Below are 22198 nucleotides of genomic sequence, written 5' to 3'. Positions count from 1 at the left end.
CTGCAGCACATGAGTAAGTGGAGACGTGAAGAGGTTAAATGATTTGTCACCCAGGGGCAGCGTGGGCTGCGACTCCTGCTCCTAGTGACCTTGTTCCTCAGCCTCTTCACTTACGGGACACCTCAGGAAGGGGATCATGTGCGTAAGTTCGGTTTTTGGATAACCAAGGCCTAATACTACCTGCTGAATGCACACGTTTTAAGCAGAGTCATTGTTATAAATTCCGAACTTTGAACATAATGTAGTTGATGGGAAACTCACTTAAGGAACGACCTTCTCCGACCTATCTTGATATCTCTCCTTAAGATTAAATTACCTGCCCATCACAAGGTTAGATAAGCAACAGACGAGTGAACACACAGCACCTTGCTGCTTTAGGAACCTAAGTGTGCGCCTGGCTTGGCTGATAACATCTACACTCAACTTCTACAGACATCCAGGCCATCCTGGTTGCTGGGCTGCGTGAAGTCCCCCTAGGTCAATCCGGACAGTGGCTAGTAGACCTTCCTCTACTGCTCCAGCCCATTCCATCTGCAGTCCAAACTTGAATGTTTCGTCCCACTCTGTGACTGTAACCTCCAGCCAGAGAAACCCAGACAACCAAAAACTGTGGAAAGACCAACGTACTCTAAACCAGGGAAGGAATCAAAGTGCTGGGACTCTGGGGAAACTTTTCCTTGGTGGGTGACAATTTTGCAATTTTAGTTTCAAGGCTGGTATGGAAGGATGAAAATCCCAGAATACTGACCTCCATATATGGACTGCAAGGAAAAAACCTTTTCACATTAAGTTTATCTTTTACTTAACTATGCTTTTTAAAAGTGTTAAAAACTTGAAGAGACTGGCCCCTTTAAAACTAAATTGATTGGGACCAAAGATCTTAAAATGGGTTATAAACACTGCTGAATGTCATGCATAAAAATGAAAGTTTCTTTTAATGGTAATACAACACTGATGAAGTAGGAATTTGAATCAATTAGGAATAAATTCAGTTTAGAAGGTGTCAATCAAAATGTCTATAAAACGTATAAAGATCAAGAAAAACTCACTGGTCAGGAATCCTTTCTCCAAATAAATTTTGGAAAATCATCTCAGAAATCTCAGATCAGTTAGATTTTAGGCACCTGATGACACATTTGACTACACTAAACCAGAGATGCCAATCTGGTTTTAATGTGCCCAGTTAATGATAACTTACTCCGTCTGCTCAGTGTGACAAGAGCTCTATTCTGTAAACAGGAAATCCAGAACGGTGGAGAAAGGCAATCATTAAAGATCACAGAGTCTTGTTTAGAGAGGCATTTGGTCCTGTCTAGCTGTCTGCTTCACTCTCTGAAATACAATATGAGGGGATATTTTGAAGTTTAAAACCTGGAAAAAGAGATTTGTAAGCTGATTTTTGACATTTCTGTATCACTCCAACTGTAACCATACATTAGGCTTGTAATTTTTAAAATTTTAAATAGAACTTCCTGGTTTTGTGTCAGGTTACTTCCATTTGAGATTTCTAAGGAAAAGTCTCTGAACTTCCTGAATGCAGTGTTGAAGGTACTCTCTTGAAGGTACTCCGAAGTACTGGCAGGAAGGGGATCCTGCCTCCTTAACCATTAAGGTAAACTTAAATGGCATCAAGCTATAGAACTAACAGCAAATACATCAACAGGTGTAAGAGTTAATATTACTTCCATAACTCTCCAACTAAATCATGCTATTTCAACTTCAGGTTGATTTCTGAACCCCGCCATCCTATTAAATATCAAGTCCAGAGATCACCTTGCGAGCTTTTCTTCCAGTAGAATCTTGAGATAAAAGCTGCACACCCTGACATTTCACACTGACTTTGTTGACAAAGGGAACGCAAAGTGACTTCAGCGAGAGAACATGTTTTATAGGGATTTCACACATAGCCATAAATATGAGAAGTGCCGTAACTCATTGGGAAAAGTAAGATTTTTTAAAAGAAATATTTCTTTGGTTCCCACTCATCAGTCCAATAACAATGACAAGTCTTAAGATTCCAGCAGTTTCAAGGGTATACCTTTGACTAATGTTTACTGAGGACTCTGGCCAAGCCTATTATTCTAGATCTTTTTGATCATACGCACCTGCCTAAGATTCAGTAAACCTGGTAAATGGGCAAATTGCTGCTCAATTACTGATAATCCAGACTATAAATGAGTGGTAAGTAAGGCTGGTTTCAAGGGTGCCTGGGTGGCTCAGTCAGCTAAGTGTCTGCCTTCAGCTCAGGTTGTGATCCCAGGGACCTAGGATCCAACCCAGGCGGCGGGCTCCCTGATCAGCGGGGAGTCTGCTTCTCCCTCTCCCTCTGCTCTCCTGCTCTCTCTCAAATAAATGAAATCTTTAAGATATTTATTTACCTACTTATTTGAGAGAGAGAGAGAGAAAGAGATGGAGAGAGCATGAGCAGGACCCTGGGATCATGACCTGAGCCAAAGGTAGATGCTTAACTGGCTGAGCCACCCAGGTGCCCCATAAATAAAATCTTTAAAAAAAATTTAAAAAAAGAAAAAAGAAAAAAAGAAAGGCTGGTTTTCAGAAAAGCTGGTTTCACTTACTGCTTTGCTTCTAAGAATTGGAGAAAACTTAGTAATTAGCCAAACAGCTTCATTCAAAGGGAAAGGAACTGAAGGCCAAAGAAGAGATTTACCCAAAGCCTCACTGTTTTTTAGTTACAAGAACCTCCAGGTGCCTATGGCAGCCTAACATGATTTGCAGTTCCCCCAGATATTTCACTGGACGTTTTCCTAATACAAGGTGGCTGATAGAGATTGTTATGTGGGTGCCCAAGGACACAATACCAGAATTGGCAGCTCTGTAGTCTGGTCATAGCAGCAGAGTGTAGAAGTCAAGAGCTGAGGCTCCAGTCAGACTTCTGAGGGCTGAATTCAGGTTCTTGCACTTTCTATTGGTCTTACTTTGGGCAAGTTACTTAACCTCTCTCGGCCTCAGTTTTCTCAGCTATAAATCAAGGGTTATCACAATACTTACCTTAGGGGCTGGGGTGGGAATTATACAAGGTAAGGTAATAGGAAATGTTCACTCCGCGTGGTGGCCCTGCACAAAGGAGCACTCAAAAAATGTTGGCCATCACTGACAGGATGCACACCAGCACTTACGGACAACACGTATTTGACCGGCTTTGCCTAAGGTAGTCAGACTTGGCTGATTATGATCACTGGGAAAACTGAGATGGAATTAAAGGTTCTCTAAACCCAGCAGCTTGGAGATAAACGATCCACCTTATGACCTGACCTTGGAGGCCTTCCTGCCCTTCACGCTGATGTCAACTGGACTAGTCAACAAGAAAGGAAACTTACTGGGCTCCTACTACATGCCAGACACAGAGTGAGACTCTTTTACTGGGTGAGCAAACACGGTGCAAACACTTGGCGTGTGGAGAGGGGCGCGCATGCTGAGGCCGTGCTTGGGGCACCGCTGCTTTCCTGGCTTTACAGCGTCTTCCTAAACTGCGACCTCCGAATTGAGGCTGTAGGTACGGGAGGCTCTTCCTTCCATTTCTGGACAGCCGCTCAGGGGAGAGGAGGACACAAGACACGTGCCTCTGGGCCTGGATTCACGTCAACAGCGGGACGTCCCCATGAATACTCGGGAACCCTACAGACACCGTGGGAAGGTTCCCTCGTGGCCTTGACCTTGGTGCCTGAGACTCCGTTTCCCATTCTGCCGGCCGGGGGCGATGACACAGCCCCTCGGCCGAGGCAAGTTTGTGAGCCGGGCGAGGCACCGGGTCCTGGAGGGCCGGGAACGCCACTCCAGTAGCCTCCACCTCGGGAACCCTTTCCGTCTTGTGGGTACCAGGGCCTCTGGCCTTGCCAGGACGCGGCGCCCCGGCCGCCGGGAGCAGGGGCAGAGGCCGGCCGGGGCACCCCCGGCGCAGGGGTCGAGGCAGTGGGGACCGTCGGGCGGTCGCGCATGTCGGGCGGGGTCACGCGGCCTCCCCGCCGGGTCCCGGCCGCCCGTGGCGGGGTCGGAGAGGTGGCCGCCAGCCCGACCCTCCCGAACCACCTGGCACGGCCTCCGCCCAGACGGCGTCCCGCCGCAAGCCTCACCTCCCTGCGCACGTTCAGCAACGAGTAATAGTCTTCATTGTCCAGCTCCTCCTCGCTCAAGGCCGTCGCCATCTTCGCAACCTTTCACCCCGCCAAACCGGCAAGGCCGTGCCCAAGAGGGACCGGCGAGCCGCGGCCCCGACAGCGCGGGCCAGCGCGGCTGCGCCACAGCGGCCCCTGGCGGACAGGAGGGGCGCTGCCGCCGCCCGCGCATCGCAGCCGCGCGCCTGCGCCCTGCGCCCCCGCGCCGCCGAGGGCGGGACGCGGCGGCCGGGGTCCACCACGTGCTGCCCGCGGACCCAAATCCCAGCCGGCCTCCCGGAGGTTCAACCAGGACCAGACAGGGAGGCTACGGTCACACCTGGGGGGTCGTCCTCTCTGTTCCCCGAGACACCTCCCTTGTCCCCCACGCCGGATCTCAGTGCGGGGAGCATCCTGTCCCAAACAGCCCTGCCCAGGCCCCCCACGTGAGTCCACCCTGGCCGGAGGCTCCTCGAGGCCCCACTTGCTTGACTTCTCTTTATACAGAAAACCTCCAGAATGGGATTTATTCCTGCCTCCATTGTTCGTCTTTTCTCCTGGCCATCCAGAACCCTGCCCGGAGAACGAGCCTCCTCAATGTTGTTTTTTTGTTTTGTTTTAATTTATTATTGCCCTATATTTAGGAACACCTGGCCGTTTTTTTCTGCTGCTCAACTGACAAGGCGATACCCATTTGGTTCCTAATAGAATTGCCTCTGGCAGGCATCTATACCTACAGTCCCTATCCCAGAGCCCTCCTCTTGTAAATTTCTACCTTATAATTTAGCGGTGCAGTCTAATTGATTTCAACCTGGTGCCTCTTCTTTGGTGCATTATTAAAGATGTCTCGGTTACAATCATCTAAATAATTTAAATGTCTTCGAAATGATGCAATTATCAAGAGAAGGTGGACCGCAGAGCTTCCATGCTCTTGCCACCTGTTTGGTTCATGCTGACCTGTACCAATTACTCATTATTTCTCAGGAACGTTTGTTGAGCCTTAACTAACGATTGGTTTAGAACTATCCCTGTTGCCCTTCCTAAGCAGGTCTCCTGGGAAGCCCCAAACACCTGTCTGTGGATTTGAGAAGTTGATTTCTTTCTCTTCCTAATTTTTGGCCAGATGTTCCCCATGTGGGCCTGTGTATGGTCCCTTCCAAGTTGCTCAGCCCTCTTAGGGCCTTTTGGCATGAGACAAGTAGGTGTGCTGAGTGTTGAGTCAGTCTGGAGCTGACCTCAGCCCAGGTTGTTAAAGGAAGAGCTATTCAGCTGGGTGAGGCTTTTCCACAATAGCTTTCACAGACACTCACATCCCATCTGCAATTGCAGCAATTTTTTATGGTCTTTCCTTTTTTCTCCTTTTGCAGAGCAGTGATTAGGGCTAAGCTGCTTGCTGACATTTGTTGGTCTTTAATAAATTTCTTACAGAGAGGCTGGGGGAAAAAACTACAACGTTGAGACGTTCCTTCTTTCCTTAGGTTTTGTAGACATTAATTGGACCATAATGCTCAGTTGGGTAGAGAAGTTCCTTGCCATGCTTCCTCTGCCTTGGAAAACACTGCCTCTAGGAATTATATAAATGGAACCCAACATATGTTTCCGAGGGCCCAGGTTTGTGTTTCTAGGATTGAGAATGACCTGGTTTTGATCATCACTCAAACAAAATAAATAGTGACTCAGGGATGCTCTGTATTTGTTCCCTTTTGGGTGCATGAGACTTTGTATTATGGTTACTTGGAAAGTGGATGTGGCAAATGGAAAATGAGCTTAGATACACCCCAGGCCTGAGAGTAAATTTACTTCGGAGGTTGGCTGTTTTGTTTCTCCCTCCAAAAACCTTAATCTCTGATGGGCAAAATAATGGAAAGCGGGAGCAGTACAAATTGATAAGTTACCACACCCATACGGCCACCGATGGGCAAAATAATGGAAAGCGGGAGCAGTACAAATTGATAAGTTACCACACCCATATGGCCACCGCTCATGCCAGAGCAGCCGACGAAACTCAGCCACATTAACTCACTGCCTTGCGTTTTTGTTTTCTCTTTATTGGGTAAAGCCACAAAGCAATTTGTAACTTAGCTGCAAAGCCAAGCCTAATATACTTACATAATATATTTATATAGCTACATGTGTATGTGTTATATATATGTATAGATAATCATTTTGGAATTCTCTCAGCTGTAAATAGAAGACATAAGGACATTTACCTTCACCACCGTTTGTATTCAGAATGACCCTAGAATATTTGGCCTTCCCAGCACAACTATCAGGAAGCAGGCTTCCTCTGTTCAATGACTTGATCTAGTGCCGGGGGAGGGAGGGGAGTGGGGGCTCCCTTCTAGCATTAAATATAGGACACTCAGATTTGAATTTCAGATATGCGATGAATAATTGTTAGTATATGTATACTAATACTGCATGGGGCATATACATTTGCTAAAAAATTCCATTGTGTATCTGAAATTAAAATTTAACTGGGCACCCTGTATTTTTACTTGCCGCATCTGGCAACCCCAACTGGAAACCCTTCACTCCTTCCACCTTTTCCAGAGTAATACTCGTGAGAGATGAGGTAAGTAGCTTGACCCAGCCCTTTCTGCAGTTGGGCTGAATCCATACCCCTTCTCTATAATTCAGGAGAAACATTTACCTCTAATCTTTTTATTATTCTCTTGTCATTGAGTCCAGATTGGGATTCAGTACTTGCTTGCCATTCATAGCCTGTTCTCCCTTTCCCTCATAAGCTCTGATAACCCTGTTCAGAGGAGTTAGGGGAAAATAATTCCTTAGCTGAAGAAAAGAAGGGAGAGTGTGCAGACATTCAAGAATTAAATTTTCTTGATGGTGTCTCCTCCCTTAGCATTTCAGGGACTTGTCATTTACATCTTTAGCCAAGATGATAATTGCAGAAGGGTTGAGTCACCCAGAGGAAGGGCCATAGCTGCTGTGTGAAGACCGTTGCTGAGAGGGTGCAGAGCTAAACCCCAGAGGCAGCCTCTGGCAGGGATGGACTGGGGGCTTTGCGACTCACCAGTTTTAGATCTCACCCTCCCGACAGAGCGTGCATCTCCAAAATCTCCAATTCAGAGCTTCTGCCTTTGGAACTCAGCATTCTACCTGCAATGTCATCCATCCATCGTGCCAAGAGTGCTGGTTTCCCCTGCTGTTTGCAGCTTTAGGTCCTTGGTCCCTGTGTGTTAATCCATCCTAATCCATCAGCTCCCTGCTGGGGTCCCCTTCTGATCTGCTTTCTTGGTCATTCCGTGATATCATAATCCTTTGACCTTTGGCTCTGTCCACCGCATCCATTCTCAGTTTGATTTCTCTTTCTTATCTACCTTTCTGCACTCCTCCCAGGCTGTTGGGAGTAGCTGGGGAAAGTCTTGGAAAATAGAAAGTTGATGCTATCTGACTTCAATGGGCCCCCAGTGTTACTTGGCAATCCTATTACATTCATCTCTTATTAACACTCTATAAATTCCCCACAGTGTCTACTCAGCTTATCTTTGAGTTTGGAGACAACATCCAGGAATGGGAACTGGTGTTTCAGCAATTTATAAGAAGGAAATGGTTTCTGTTTTAGTGGAATTCACACTCTAAAGGGGGGTGGGGGGGAGGTACTGACAATAAACTAGTTAGTTAATAAACAAGGTAATTTCAGATGCTAAGTACTATAAGTAAATTAAGACACAGCGATGCGATGGTGGGACGTCTCAGCGGGAGGGAGGTTAAGTTGGTTGGTTGGTTGGTTAGGAAAGATCTATCTGAGGAGGTCATTTTGAACTGAATGATGGGAAGGATCCAGCTTTGCAAGACCTCAAGGAAGAACTTTCTGGTGTGAAGACTCAGAGATGGGACGAAGTTTGGTATACTCTAGGAACAGGGAGCCAGCCAGTGGGCACAAAGCTGACGCAGGTTGGGGAGAGCAGTAGGACAAGATGTTAGAGGAGCTTAGTCAGGGCGGGCTCATGGAGGCTAGAGGTCAGGAATTAATTTTTTTTTTTTTAAGATTTTATTTACTTGTTTGAGAGTGAGAGAGTGAAAGGGAGAGCGATCAGGAGCAGGGGGAAGGGGTAGAGGGAGAAGCAGGCTTCCCGCCGAGCAGGGAGTCCGATGTGGGGCTCGATTCCAGGACCCTGGGACCATGACCTGAACCGAAGGTGGATGCTTAACCGACTGAGCCACCCAGGCGCCCCTAGAGGTCAGGAATTTAAATGTTATTCCAATCACAATGGGGAGCCATCGAAGGATTTTAAGCAGGGAAGTAACATGGTCCGATTCCCGCCGCCCCCACCTCAAGGATTACTCCAGGGGGACAGGGTTAGAAGGAGCAAGAATGGAAGCAGCCCCTCACCCCGACCCCATTAAAGGTTATGCAGTGTTCCAGGAGGAGAGGGTGGTGGGCTTGCACTGAGACAGAAGCATGGGGCTGGCAGGCATAGACTACTCTTTGCACTGGAGTCAACAAGAACTGCTGATAGGTTGGGTCTAGGGGACGGAGGCGGGGAAGAGAGGAATCAGCAGTTACTCTTGCATTTTGGTTTGAGCTGCCAGGTAGTGGATGCTGCTGAGGAAGCAAGGGAAGATTTTGGAGGGAGTCACAGGAGTTCTGTTTTGGAGACGTAGAGCTAGGTCTTCGTTAGACCTCCACATGGAGGTGGCACCTGCTGCTTCTTCCTTTCCACTTGCTCTTTTCACCTCTTGCAATCAGACCCTCGTTCCCATTATTCATTAGCATTCCCTCCTCAAAGTTTCCGGTGACTTCCTGAGCCCCAGAGGCTGTGGCATCCGTTGAATTGCAGACAGCCTGGACCTCAGGCAGCTTGTAAGCATGTCGCCCCTCCTTCACTGTAAGCTCTCCACCTCTGCTTCACTGTCTCTCTCTCTCTACCTCCATGTTTCTCTGTGTCCATCCCCCTTTCTTCCTCTGCGATCTGGGATCACACATCTTTCAGCCTCCTGATTTTCTTCATGGAGCTTTGGTTCTAACCAGAAAAAAAAAAAAAATTAATCTCTGAACCATTCTTGAACTTGTTCTTCATCCTTTCTTGCATCTCTGAGCTTCCAGGAAGGGTCATTGACCTTCAGCCTAAAAATCTGCCTCGTGGAAATTTTTTTTTTGGGGGGGGGATTTTCTGCTGTTGAACAATGCTCTCAGCTTTTGTTTATCTAAAAATATCTTTATCTGCTTTTATTAGTATTAAAGGATTTTTTTTTCCCTCAGGGTAGAGGAATCTAGTTTGGCAATTATTTTGTTTTCCAGCACGTTGTTTCCAGTATCATTTCCCTTCTTTTAAGCGTCTGCAATTGCTGTAGCGAAGTGATGCTCTTGTTTCTTTTGGAGATCTCAGTTGTGCACATTAGACCCTCTCAGTGTATTCTGTATACTTTTTAAGAAAGTTTTTATTTATTTATTTTTGAGAGAGAGAGAGAGATAGAGTGAGTGCATAAGAGGGGCAGAGGGAGAGGGAGAAGCAGACTCCCCCCTGAGCAGGGGCTCCATCCCAGGACCTGAGATCATGACCTGAGCCGAAGGCAGCTGCTTAACCAACTGAGCCACCCAGGTGTCCCTCTGTATGCTTTTTTAAAAAAGAGATTATTTCTTTAATTCTTTATTTGAGAGAGAGAGAGAGAGAGAGAGAGAGGAGAGAGGGAGACAAGGAGACTCCCCACTGAGCACAGAGCCTGATGTAGGGCTTGATCCCACGACACTGAGATCGTGACCCTGAGATTGTGATCCCGAGATCACGACCTGAGCCCAAACCAAGAGCCGGACGCCCAACCAACTGAGCCACCCAGGCACCCCTATTCTGTATGCTTTTTATTCTCCCTTTTGTGTCTTCTTTCTTTTTATCTCTATGGCTTCTTTGTAAATAGTTCCCCACGAGCAATCTTCCACTCCTCTATGATTCTCCCATTTTCGTAAATTTTTTTTTTTTTACTGCTTCATTGAGGTATAGTTTATGTGCAGTAAAATGTGCATATTTAGAATGAACAATTTTATGAGTTTTGACACATGTATACGCCCATGAATCCGTTACTATAATTAAGATGATGAACCACCAATCTGCTACTTAGCATTGTAGACCAGTCTGCATTTTCTAGAATTTTATATATGGAACATACATCCTGCCCCATAGCTATCATCCTTCCTAGACTGTCACTGCAGTGACCCTTCCCCTTTCCTCACTGTGGGCACCCCTGGTTCCTGAATGCCCTATTTCCTAATTGTTTGTTTCATTCCTTGGCTTTGATGGAGTGAATCTTCCCAGCTCTTTTGAGACCTTGGATGCCCGTATCTTACCTTTATATATGATAGTGAGTTTACTAGGTAGATAGTTTGACTGGATACAAAAATCTAGGTTGTAACGATTTTTCCTCATAACTTTAAAGGCATTGTTTTACAACCTCAGTTTCCTGATGTTGCTGGCAATAAGACGGATCCTATTCTAATTCCTACAGCTTTGTAACTGTTTTTTTCTTCTTTCTTTGGAAATATTGTTCTTGTTCCTGGTTTTCTTTTTTTTTTTTTTAAAGATTTTATTTATTTGACAGAGAGAGACAGAGCAAGAGAGGGAACACAAGCAGGGGGAGTGGGAGAGGGAGAAGCAGGCTTCCCGCAGAGCAGGAAGCCCGATGCGGGGCTCGATCCCAGGACCCTGGGATCATGACCTGAGCTCAAAGCAGACGCTTAACGACTGAGCCACCCAGGCGCCCCTTGTTCCTGGTTTTCTGAAGTTCCATGCTGATGTACCTTGTATGGTCTTCTAAAATTTATGGTGCTTATGGTGTTATGCATTCAGTGGGTTCATTTCTGTCCATCACTTCTGGAGAGGTATTTTTGATTGTTTGATAACTGAATTCCACTTAATTGGTTTTCTTGGTCTGTTCTTATTAGATCTATGTTTATCGTGATGTCAGACCTCTTAGACTGATTCCCACATGCTTTTTATTTCCATTCTTTTGTCTTTTTGGTCTTTGTTGGAGATCCAACTATATCTACCAATTTTTTTTATTGATTTTTAAAATGTTTGTCATTATATTTACATATTTAAGATTTTATTTATTTATTTGAGAGAGAGAGAGAGCTAGAGAGCGAGCACCAGTGGGGGGAGGGGCAGAAGGAGAGGGAGAAGCACTCTCCCTGCTGAGCAGGGAGCCCGATGCAGGGCTCGATCCCAGGACCCCAGAATCATGACCTGAGCCGAAGGCAGATGCTTAACCGACTGAGCCACCCAGGTGCTCCATGTCATAATATATTTTTAAAAAATTTCCAGAGCTCTTTCTTGTTCTTTGATTATTTTTCCTTTAAAATAGTTTCGTGTAGGCAATGTGTTCTCTCACATCTCTGAGAATGTATCTAAGTTTTATTCCACCTTCTCACTTTTTGTATTTCCTCCTAGTTATTATTTTTTTGTTTTCTTTGGCCTTTGTGTGTGAGTGTGTGGACTTTCCTCAAAGCTCTGGTGATCCTTGGCTGTCTATTCATGGGAGCTCCGTGTACATGTTCAGGACTACTCTTCTGGTGGGCTTCTTGGAGAGTTGTCGGGTAAGGTCCCCCAGATGTCAGATCTGTAGGTCTTTTCTCTTGGGTGGACTGGCTTTCCCAGGGAGGAGTCCTAATTTCCCTGGCCTGGGGTAGGTAAAAGCTCCAAAGGGAAGGGAGTAACATTTTAGTATGATATCTAGTATCCAGTGATGCTCTGATATCTAGACTCCAGAGCCTTTTCCTGGTGAGCCTCACCAGATAATAAACCTCCTGCGGGGTGGGGGTGGGGGAGTAGTTGCCTGGCTGGGTAGATTGGGGAAGGATACATGGGGTTCTAAACTATTCTGTATGTAGACTAGCAATACCCTTGTCCAGCGTCCAATTCCTGAACCACTCCTGGATCCCGTAGCACAAACCAGCCCACTTTTCCATTGTCTTCCCTCACCCCATAGGCATTTGGCCGAGTGGAGAAACCTGTAACCTAAGTCTGTTACAAAGGGCCCCTCCATTTTACATCTTCCACATTTTTGTCGTATGTTTCATCCCGTGTCATCTCCTCTCCCATGCATTGTGTTTATATGTGTTTATACTTGTTTAATTCCTTTATTATCCTTTCATTGGGATTTCTGAAGGGAGAGAAGACAAACTCCTACATGTGTTTTGTCAGTTTTAATCCCAGTCTCTTTGTACAACATAATGTCCATTTGTACCACTTATACTCCAGTGACAAATTTCTGTAACTTGCACATTTATTTCCTCTGTTAGATTGTAAGCTCCTGAGGCAAGTGCTTGAAATAGTTTGTGTTTATATTTCCAACAGTGTTGTGTGTCTGGCATCTAATAAGAGCTTAAGGTACATGCATGTATTTAATGTGTGCCAAAACCAAGAGGAAAGAGAGCTGGAAGCGGAAGATGATGGAAGGGGAGAAGCAGAGAGACGATTTCATCCACTGATAGGCAGGGAGACAGAGCTCGGGCTGGGGCGCCAAGGATCCCCGGAGCCGAGCAGAGCCAAGGGAAACCCTGAGTCTTTCTGGATTGGGATTGATCAGCCTTCTCCCTAAACATCCCTGATCTCAGCAAGGGCATGGCTCTGTAGTTTGGTAAGCTGCCCATCTCCCTTCCCCATCTTCTCAGGAAATCCACGGAGAGAGGTGGCTTTGTCACAGAGGGTGGTTGGCTGGGGACCTGTCTTGACCACAGAGTCAAGTCAGGAAGAATGTCTTCTTTTAAATTAAGTGCCAACTTCAAAGAAAAACCTCTGTGTATTTTGTTGGTTGGCTGGTTATTTTATTATTTAAAAAAATTTTTTTCTTTTTTTTTCTTCTGAGTAGGCTCCATGCCCAATGTGGGGCTTGAACTCACGACCCTGAAAGTAAAAGCTGCCTGCTCTACCGACTGAGCCAGCCAGGCACCCCTATTTTATTTTGTTTTAATTTGTTTTTATATGTTTCTTTTCCCCCCAAACACTAAGAACTTTATTATCTAACAAGAGGCCCAAAGCCAGGTGATTCTGGAAGCAGAGAGATCAGCTGCTCAACTATATCATCAAGGGGGAAGGCTCTTTCCACGTTGCTCCTGGCATTCTTGGGAGTTGTGTCTGCTTAGGCTGGATCCTCTTACGGTGCCTGGATGGCTGCGGTAGGTCATTAAAGAAAAATACATGAGTATTTTCTTTTACAAAAATAGCAGGAGTCCTTGTACGGAGGGGGGATGAGGAGCTGTTTAAAGGCTATAGAGTTTCAGTTTTGCAAGATGGAAACCAATCTGCAGATTGGTTACACAACGAGGTGAATGTATTTAACCCCTGTTGAGCTGTACACTTAAAAATGGTTAAGGTGGTCAATTTTATGTTGTGTGTATTTTATCACAATTGAAAAAAATTTAAAAATATGTTGGGAGTCTTGACCTCTTGGCTTTGGGTGACTTTTAAATCCAGATATTTTTTTTCCTGATCTCACTGCCATCAAGAAAGCCAAGCAGTAAGCAGAAATGTTGCCTGTCAGTTAGAGATCGAAAGTTCTGGAACTCATCTGAGAGTCACCACTGCTCAAGGCCAACCTGACACGTCGTGAGGGTTCACGTTGCATTTCTGAATGAGTTTTCAACGTGATGGAGGCGTGACTTCAGTAGTAGACAGTGGCTGGCCGAGGCCTTCATTCTTCAGCGTTAAAGCTAAAGATACTTCTAGAAAGATCAGAGCAGGGTTTCCAACCTCAGTGCTATCAACATTTGGTGCTGGATAAGTTTCTTGTGGGGCTGTCCTGTGCACTGTAGGAAGCTTAGCAGCATCCTGGCCTCTACCCACTAGATGAGCAGTACCGTCCCCAGCTGCGACCACCAAAAATGTCTCCAGAAGTCCCCTGGGGGACAGAATCACTCTGGTCGAGAACTCTGGGTTAGAGATGAGGAACGAACCACAAGGACCCTCTTCTCTGACATCGGCTTCTCTTACTGCGGGCACTCGGAAAAAAAATGTCTAGCTTCTAGAATTTAATGAATTGAAAAAAAATATTTAAGCTACCATTTATGGAATATTTCCTATGTGCCAAACACTGTTCTGATTCATCTCACTGAATTCTCCGATGTAATTCTTTTTTTTTAAAGATTTTTAAAAAAGATTTTATTTATTTGAGGGCGAGAGAGCGTGAGAGAGAGAGAGTGAGCACAAGTGGGGTGGGGGGCAGAGGGAGAAGCAGACTCCCGGCTGAGCAGGGAGCCCCATGCAGGGCTCAATCCTAGGACTCTGGGACCATGACCTGAGCCAAAGGCAGACACTTAACCAAAAGAGCCACCCAGGCGCCCCTCCTCTGATGTAATTCTTAATAGCTTCACTTGAAGGAGAAGGAAGCTGGGCTAAGGCAGGTGCTTGTCCAGCCCTCGGAGCTCGTAAATGGTGAAACCAGGATTCAGATGCAGGTCTGTCTCCGTTTATGACTGCCTTGATGTTTAGATGTTTTTTTTCTGTTTTAGATTAATTCGTATAATGATGTTTCAGAGGACTTTGAGCCGTATGTGGTAACGTCAGCTTTATCTTATACTTCCCTCGGACACGTGGTGTGAGAAGATGTTATCGGGGACCTGTGAGGGCGGGGAACGTTCTGTTGCGCACTCAACAGCTCTGAGTCCAACATCAAGTGTCTGCGAGTTAGGGGATAGTTACCTTCTTGCATCCCTGGCGAGACAGGTGGCTCAGGGGCCCAACATAATCCAACTTCCCAGTCGAAATACTGCTTGAATGTCCCTTAACCAGCAGAGGGCAGACCTGTGGTCCCAATCGACAGAAGTGGGCAAAGAAAATTGTTCTTGAAGGTTTGGAACAGAAGGGGAAAGGCTTGGGAAATTGGCAGCTGCATCCCTTGCTTGTCCAGAGCTGGGGCCGTTTTTTTATATTTTTGTGGGCAGTGTATTTCCTTGTCCTGTTCTTTAAAAAAGTGCATAACCTCCTTCCATAACGATAACGTAAAGTTGGAAGATCACCTGAACTTTGCTTTCCTCCTCCTGACTTACCACTATTAAGCTGATCTTGGTCTGTATTCCAGTGTCACAGGGGCGAGAACTGTCTCTGCTGGGAAATACCTTTAAGAAGGAGAGGGTTTTTCTCTGCATCCTCCTATCTGGTAGGTTCTCAGGGGCTCAGTGGGGCCATGCGTTGAGGCCCCAGCACGCTACCACCAGCAGACCGCTGAATCCAGAAGGGGATGGATGCCTTAAGAGAGGACAGGCACACAGGCGGTCCTTATTTTATGAAAAAGGAAATTACCCACAGAACCTTTAGCCAGAATTCTGTCTGGGCTGAACCTCTGATGAATTTACCCAAATCTTCATTCTTACATGCTCACCTACATCAAAACCGCAGGAAGGGTAAACAAAAACTTGTCCAAGTTTGTTCCGTTTCCCAGAGAAGCAGGCTTTCCCCTGCTGCCTGGCCCTTCTGCTAGCTCCTCGTGTAACTAGCTACGTGCCTGGCAGAGCCATATTAATCATGATAAGCTGTTCATGCGGAGGCTTTTCCTTTCCTGTCCGTGTTACCACCCGCATTTCTGTCGAGTTGAGCGTCTTCAAAATCTCTCTTGGATCAGAGTGGTGGAACGTGGTATTGGGAGCATCTCCTTACCCTTCAAACTCGTCTCCACTCTTCACTCCCAGACATGTCTGATTACGTTCAAGGTTGTTGTTAAGCCTAGTACAATGGTCGTTTGGGAAGAAATCCAAAGAATGTCACAGATTCGGTTTGTTTGATGAGGGAAGAGGAAGGCCCCCCTCTGAGCAATGAGTTTCCTCCAGAAACAGCCCACCTCTTGGATTCAGGTGCTTCCCGTGATTTTAAAGTAATTAGTTCCTTGCAAACAATACGAAAGGACAAAAGTTTCAAGGTGTGGGATCACCATGGCAACGACTCAAATTCCCTGCCTTGCCCAGGTTTCAGAATGAGAGGAACTGGTCATGGCATTCCTCTGAAACTGGCCAAAGCCTCAAGACCTGCAGGGTCGCCCATTCTCTCTCTTTGCCTCTCCCAGGGCAAAGCGTCCTGTTCTGTGGGTGTGGCGGGTGGAATAGTGACTCCCCCGGAAATGTATGTCCCTGTCCTAATCCCTGGATCCTGTGAATATGACCTAACTTGGAAAAAGGGTCTTTGCCGATGTAATTAAGGATCTCATGATGAGATTATCCTGGACTTAGGGTGGGGGGCCCTAAATCCAAAGTCGGGTGTTCTTACAAGAAAATGCAGAGGGAGATTTGAAGCGTGGACACACAGGGCAGAGTCCATGTGAAGACAGATGCCGAGGTTGGAACAATGTGTCTGCAAGCCAAGGGGTGCCAGGGGCCACCAGAGGCTGGAAGAGGCAGGAAGGTTCTGGAGCCTGGAGCCTCCACAGGGAGCATGGTTCTGCTGAGACCCAGATTGGAGACTTTTGGCCTCTGGAACTGTGAGAGATTACATTTTGATTCTTTAAGCCCTTTGTTACCATGGCCACGGGAAACTCATATCATGGGTGACTTCTGCTCCCCCCATCCCATGCCTTTCTGTGCTTGAGTTATAGCCAAGAGCCCTTTACCATTGACCGGAGAGCACACTTTCTGCATAAGAAAAGAAAAAGGGAAAGCAGATTTGGGGTGGAATGCGCAGCCATCCAGGTCTCATCAGAACCCACCCTGGGGTCCATGGGCTACAGGTGCTCATCCTGGGCACCCCGAGAGTGCCACTGTCCCGAACACAAACTCTAGGTCCGGCACCTTGGCCTGTCCTGTCTTTCCGTCTGCCGCAGACTCACTGGAAAGCTCGGATCTGTGCTGCTACTCCTTTCTCACTCTGGTCAGAATCCCCGTTCTGTGGCATCATGAATGGTTTCCATGGAAATGAAAGGTTGAGATAGAATGGTGCCAATGTGCCTCTGAACTTCAGAATTAAACAAGGGCTATTGTTTCTGCCAGCCGTGGGGTTTCATTCATTCTGAAGATGTCACGGGGGGGAGGGGGGGTTTGGAATGTGTGTCCCTAACTTCCTGATTTTCTGCCATATTCCAGCCCACCTGGCTAATGAAACGTGGAGCGACATGGGAGCACCTCGGATCTTCACATACTTCGCTCTTCAGGCTCTCTCCTAGCTTTGCCTGTGCGTGGAAATGTCAACAAGGAAGGTGAGATTTGCTGTAAATAACCAGATGGTCCCCACGGGGTAGGCTGCAGGTGAGGTGGAAATCCTAGCAGGAGACATCACAGCCAAAACGTTACCAATCGAAACTCACCTCTGGTTTAGTGCATCAGAACCAGCACACAGAACCAGCACACAGAAGGGGAAGGCAGACCCAGGGCAGTGGGCTGGCCCTCATGACCTTGAGGACAGGGGCTGTGAGTCCATACCTGCTTCTTGTCTGACTTCTCCAAGGGTTAGTCTCAGGGAGAAGCAGACCATAACCAGTCCTCTAACTGGCTCCTGGTAACTGATGTGCCTGGGCCGAGGAGTCCTGGTATACTCCCCTTACAGGAAACGTCACCTGGTGACTCTTACTTCGGAGTAGGTGGGGTGACTATATATCTATATCTCTCTATATATTTAAAGATTTATTTATTTGAGAGAGAGAGAGAGAGAGCACACAGAGGCAGAGGGAGAAGCAGACCCCCCACCAAGCAGGGAGCCTGACATGGGGCTCGATCCCAGGACCCCGGGATTATGACCTGAGCCGAAGGCAGACGCTTAACCGACTGAGCCACCCAGGCGCCCCTGGGTGACCATATTATCACCCAAACTGGAGTGCTTTTCAGAATGAAAGGAGCTGCTGTTAATTATATCAGGCCCACAACAGGCACAATGTAGATTGTCCCTGGAAAAGAGGGACATTTGGTAGCCTTACCTTAAGGCCAACCAGTACCGCACTCCACAAACGATCTCAGTGTTGAAGTGCCCCTTGACTCAGTGCTTGGACCTCTCTCTCTCTTTTTTTTGACTTTTACATATTCCCTACACCAGCACCGTCCAGTGGAATTTTCTGCAGGGCTGGGAATGCTCTGTATCTCTGCTGTCTGATACAATAGCCACTAGTCAAATGTAGCTCTCGAGTACTTGAGATGTAGCTCCTGTAACTAAGGAAATAAAATTTAAATTTTATTTAATTTTTTTAAAGATTTTATTTATTTATTTGTCAGAGAGAACGTGAGCAAGAGTGAGTGAGCGAGAGAGAGAGAGTACAAGCAGGGGGAGTAGCAGAGGGAGAGGGAGAAGCAAGCTCCCTGCTGAGCAAGGATCCCCATGCGGGACTTGGGGCAGATGCTTAATGGACTGAGCCACCTAGCTGCTCCTAGATTTTATTTAGTTTTAATTCATATAAATTTAAATGGCCACATCTGGCTAGTGGCTATTGTATTGCCCGGTGCAGACCTAGATAGTTTCAGCCAGTTTCATGGCTCTGTTTCTGACTCCCAAATTTGTCCAACCGCCCCAACCTCTCCCCTAACGTCCAAACCCATATATATCCAATTTGATGTATTTACTTGTATGTCTAATAGGCATTTCAAACTTAACATAGTCAAAACTCACCTTCTGATCACAATATGATTACCACTTTGAACGCATTAGTGTCGCTATTCAAAACAAACAGACAGAAAGTAGCAGGTGTGGGCAAGGATGTGGAAGAATTGGAACACCGGGCACCTGCCCATGGGAACATAAAATGGCACAGCTGCTGTGGAAAATGATAGGGCAGTTCCTCACAAACTTAAACAGGATTACCATATAATTGAGGATTCTATTCCCAGGTATATATCGCAAAGAACCGGAAGTGGGCACTCAGACATTTGGACATCCCTGTTCTTAGCAGCGTTATTCAGGATGGTTGAGAGGTGGGAACAGCCCAAGTGTCCATCAGCAGCCGAATGGATAGACAAGAGGTGGTCCATGCACACATGGAGTATGATTCAGCCTTAAAAAAGAAGCAGATTTTGACGTGCAACCATGGGGATGAGGCTTGAAGTCCCACCATCATGCTAAGTGGAATCAGCCAGTCACAAAGGAACAAGGATTGTGAGATCCCACTTATGTGAGGTTCCTAGAGTAGTCAACTTCTAGACACAGCAGGATGGTGATTGCCAGGAGCTGGGGAGCATCGGAGTGTTCAAGGAGTCCGGAGTATCACCTGGGGGAAGATGTAGAAGTTCTGGAGGTAGATGGTGGTGTTGGTGGCACCACAAGGAACGTATTAGGTGCCACAGAGCTGTAGAGTTAAAGATGGTCGAAAGGGTAAATTTTGTTATGTAAAAAACCAGACTCTGCTGCCATTTTCTTCAAATCCGCTCCTTTTCTGCAGACTTTTCATCTCAATACCAACTCGATTTTTCCATTTGTTGAATCTAAAGACCTCTTCTTTCTCTTACCGTCCACATTCGGCGCACCTGCGCATCTCAGCCCTACCTTCAAATACATGCATTCAGAGCCTCACCACATGTCACATCACGCAGCACGCTGGGCCCCGGATCACCCCTCCACGCACATGCCCACTGACTTCTCATGTCACCTGGAGCCACAGCACGTCTTGGCTCTGACCCGAAGGCCCTGTGTTATCTGTCCTGCTGCACAGGCCTCCTCCTTTTCCTCAGACACCCCAGGAGTGTCCCTGCCTGCTCTTCTCTCTGCCCGCACTGCCCTTTGCCCCAAATCGGCATGGCCCGGCCCCAGCCCCCACCTTCTTAGGTGTGCACCCCTATCTCAGCGGGCCCTTCCCAGGTCACTCTGTCAAAACTTTCAGTACCCCTTCCCCTCCCCCCACTTCCCCTCCCCCACTTCCCCCTTCCCCACTTCCCCCTCCCCCCACTTCTCCCCTCCCCCCACACTTCCTATCCTTCTTGCTTGGTTTCGTCTTTTTCTTATTCACATTCATCAATAGCTAACATATTATATATTCTATTCATCTTGTTTATTTTCAGCCTCCCCACTAAAATGTATGATGTTTAAGGCAGGGGTTTTAAAATCTCTTTTGTTCTCTGCTTCCCCCCCGCCCCCCACCCCATGCCCAGATCGGCACCCAACATACAGCTGGCACTCAATACATATTTGTTAAATTAATGAAGGAATCCGGACCGTGAGGCAATTGCTCAGGACCCGTCTCTTTCAGGGACTCTTCTTTGACTTACGTGAACACCCTAATCTGTTCAGTGTTCAGTCAATGTGAAGCACCTTCATAAGCTCGGTTTTCTTTTCATCTAAGTCCATGGTTCTCAAGGTGATGGTGCCCCCTCAGGGGACATTTATCAGGAGACATTTTTATTTTATTTGTTTAATTTATTTATTTTTATTTTTTTAAAGTAGACTCCACACCCAGCACAGAGCCCAACATGGGGCTAGAACTCATGACCCTGAGATCAAGACCCGGGCTGAGATCAAGAGTCGGACGCTTAACCAACAGAGCCACCCAGGTGCCCCTGTCAGGAGACATTTTTGGTTGTCACAAGGGGCAGGAGGTGTGTCCCTGTACCTCTAGTTGGACAGCTAGGACAGAGGACAGCTCCCCACAACAAAGAATTAGCCCGACACAATGTCACTTGCGCTGAGGTGGAGAACCCCTCATTCAACCTAATCCATATGGGTTGCTACCTAGGCTGCACGTAATGAGAGGTGAATTCCTTTCAGGCTGTTTTAGGCTGAACTGTGTCCTTCAAAAAAGATATATCGGAGTCCCAATCCTCAGTACTTCATAATGCGACCTTATCTGGAAATTGGGTCTTTGCAGAGGTCATCAAGTTGAGAGGAGGTCATTAGGGTGGGTCCTAATCCAGTGTGACTCGTGTCCTTATAAAGAAGGGAAATCTGGACGTAGACCCACACCCAGGGAAGACCAGGTGAAGGCAGAGGGAGGGATGGCCATGCTGCTGGAGCCATGAAGGCTCCAAGCCGGCTTCAGCCCGGGGACGGCAGGACTTCTGTCCACCACTGAAGCTGGAAGCCACAGGGAAGGATCCTCTTCCCTCGGGCCCCCAGGTCCTCAGGTAGAGCTCCCGCCTGCCCACACCTTGGCCTCCAGACTGTGAGAAAGTTTGTTTTTTTTAAAGATTTTATTTATCTGTCAGAGAGAGAGAGCACAAGCAGGGAGAGCGGCAGGCAGAGGAAGAAGCAGGCTCCCTGCCGAGCAAGGAGCCCGATACGGGACTAGATCCCAGGCCCCCGGGATCACCACCTGAGCCGAAGGCAGACGCTCAACCAACTGAGCCTCCCAGGTGTCCCGTGACTGTGAGATAGTTTTAAACCACCTGGTTTTTGGCACTTTGTTAGGGCAGCCGCAGGAAACTAAAACAAGTGCAGAGCTGGTGCTACATCCAAACTTGATACTAATGGGGTTGATAACCCTGTGACAATTAAATTAGTGTCTGGGAAAAATGAAAGATTTCACCAGGATGGTGGTTAGAGTCTCATATGGGAGGAGAGACAAGAATATTTAGTCTTTTGGGTATTATGAAACTCATGACCTAGAGTCGGCCAAGAGCACTTGGATAATAGATGTTCAAAGCCACCAGTCGCCAAAGCCTTTCATGGGAAAATTACCCCAGCACAAAGTGCTTTTTGCTAATATTAACTTTGGTTCTATTTCAGATCAATGGAGGCAAAAAACCAGGAGATCCCATAAATCCCGTTGAGCCTGTCACAGCTGCCAAATTATGCCCTGATAAAGCTTTTGGCGGCTAAAGATATGGCCGTTCACCCGGGGTGGATGCGACTGGGAGGGGGCTTTCTGGAGAGCATCTGGCCCGCAGTGGGGACACTTGTCATAGAGTGTTATCTGAAGGCTCTGTGGCTCTAAAGAAGGGTGAAGTTTTGAACGTGATTATTTCTAAATAAATAAATAATAAGGATAATTTAAAAATAAACAAAGATCTGGATTTAAAGGCTACTTATTGTCCCCGGACCAAGATTAACGGTGAGTGGCAAGTTTTCGTGAGAGATAATGTCTTTTCATATATAAAAGATCCTATTGATTTCCTGTTGGTATTATTTGGAAAATGTGCACTGTGTATGGAGCAGAGACAATCTTCCATCACTTGCTTTATGGGAAGAGAATGGTTATTGTATCTCTTCCCATAAAATATAATCTCTTTTCCTCTTCCA

The 22198-nt window shown here is 46.8% G+C and overlaps 1 protein-coding gene and 1 long non-coding RNA gene across 3 annotated transcripts in view; one reads left to right on the top strand and one right to left on the bottom strand.

Moving 5' to 3' along the window:
- The window catches only part of DNAJC11 (DnaJ heat shock protein family (Hsp40) member C11), a 73471-nt gene extending 69234 nt beyond the window's left edge, over nt 1-4237 (bottom strand). The window contains exon 1 of the mRNA XM_036064567.2: nt 4092-4237. Coding sequence (XP_035920460.1) covers nt 4092-4163 — 72 coding nt within the window. The 5' untranslated portion in view covers nt 4164-4237. The remainder of the gene's footprint in view (nt 1-4091) is intronic.
- A 96-nt stretch (nt 4238-4333) lies between these two features.
- Nucleotides 4334-21972, top strand: LOC118518079 (uncharacterized). Of its 2 annotated transcripts, none has more exons than XR_004908433.2 (3): nt 4334-4558; nt 17134-17246; nt 21686-21971. It is a non-coding gene; the product is annotated as an uncharacterized LOC118518079 (long non-coding RNA). The 2 variants fall into 2 exon arrangements; XR_013448404.1 differs by lacking the exon at nt 4334-4558 and adding an exon at nt 5599-5723 and having other exon boundaries at nt 21686-21972.
- The last annotated feature ends 226 nt before the right edge of the window (nt 21973-22198 follow it).

The sequence above is a fragment of the Halichoerus grypus genome, chromosome 5 (genome assembly GCF_964656455.1).
Source record: "Halichoerus grypus chromosome 5, mHalGry1.hap1.1, whole genome shotgun sequence".
Taxonomy (NCBI): domain Eukaryota; kingdom Metazoa; phylum Chordata; class Mammalia; order Carnivora; family Phocidae; genus Halichoerus; species Halichoerus grypus.
Note: the sequence above shows the minus strand (reverse complement) of the source record. Positions and strands in the feature narration are given on the sequence as shown.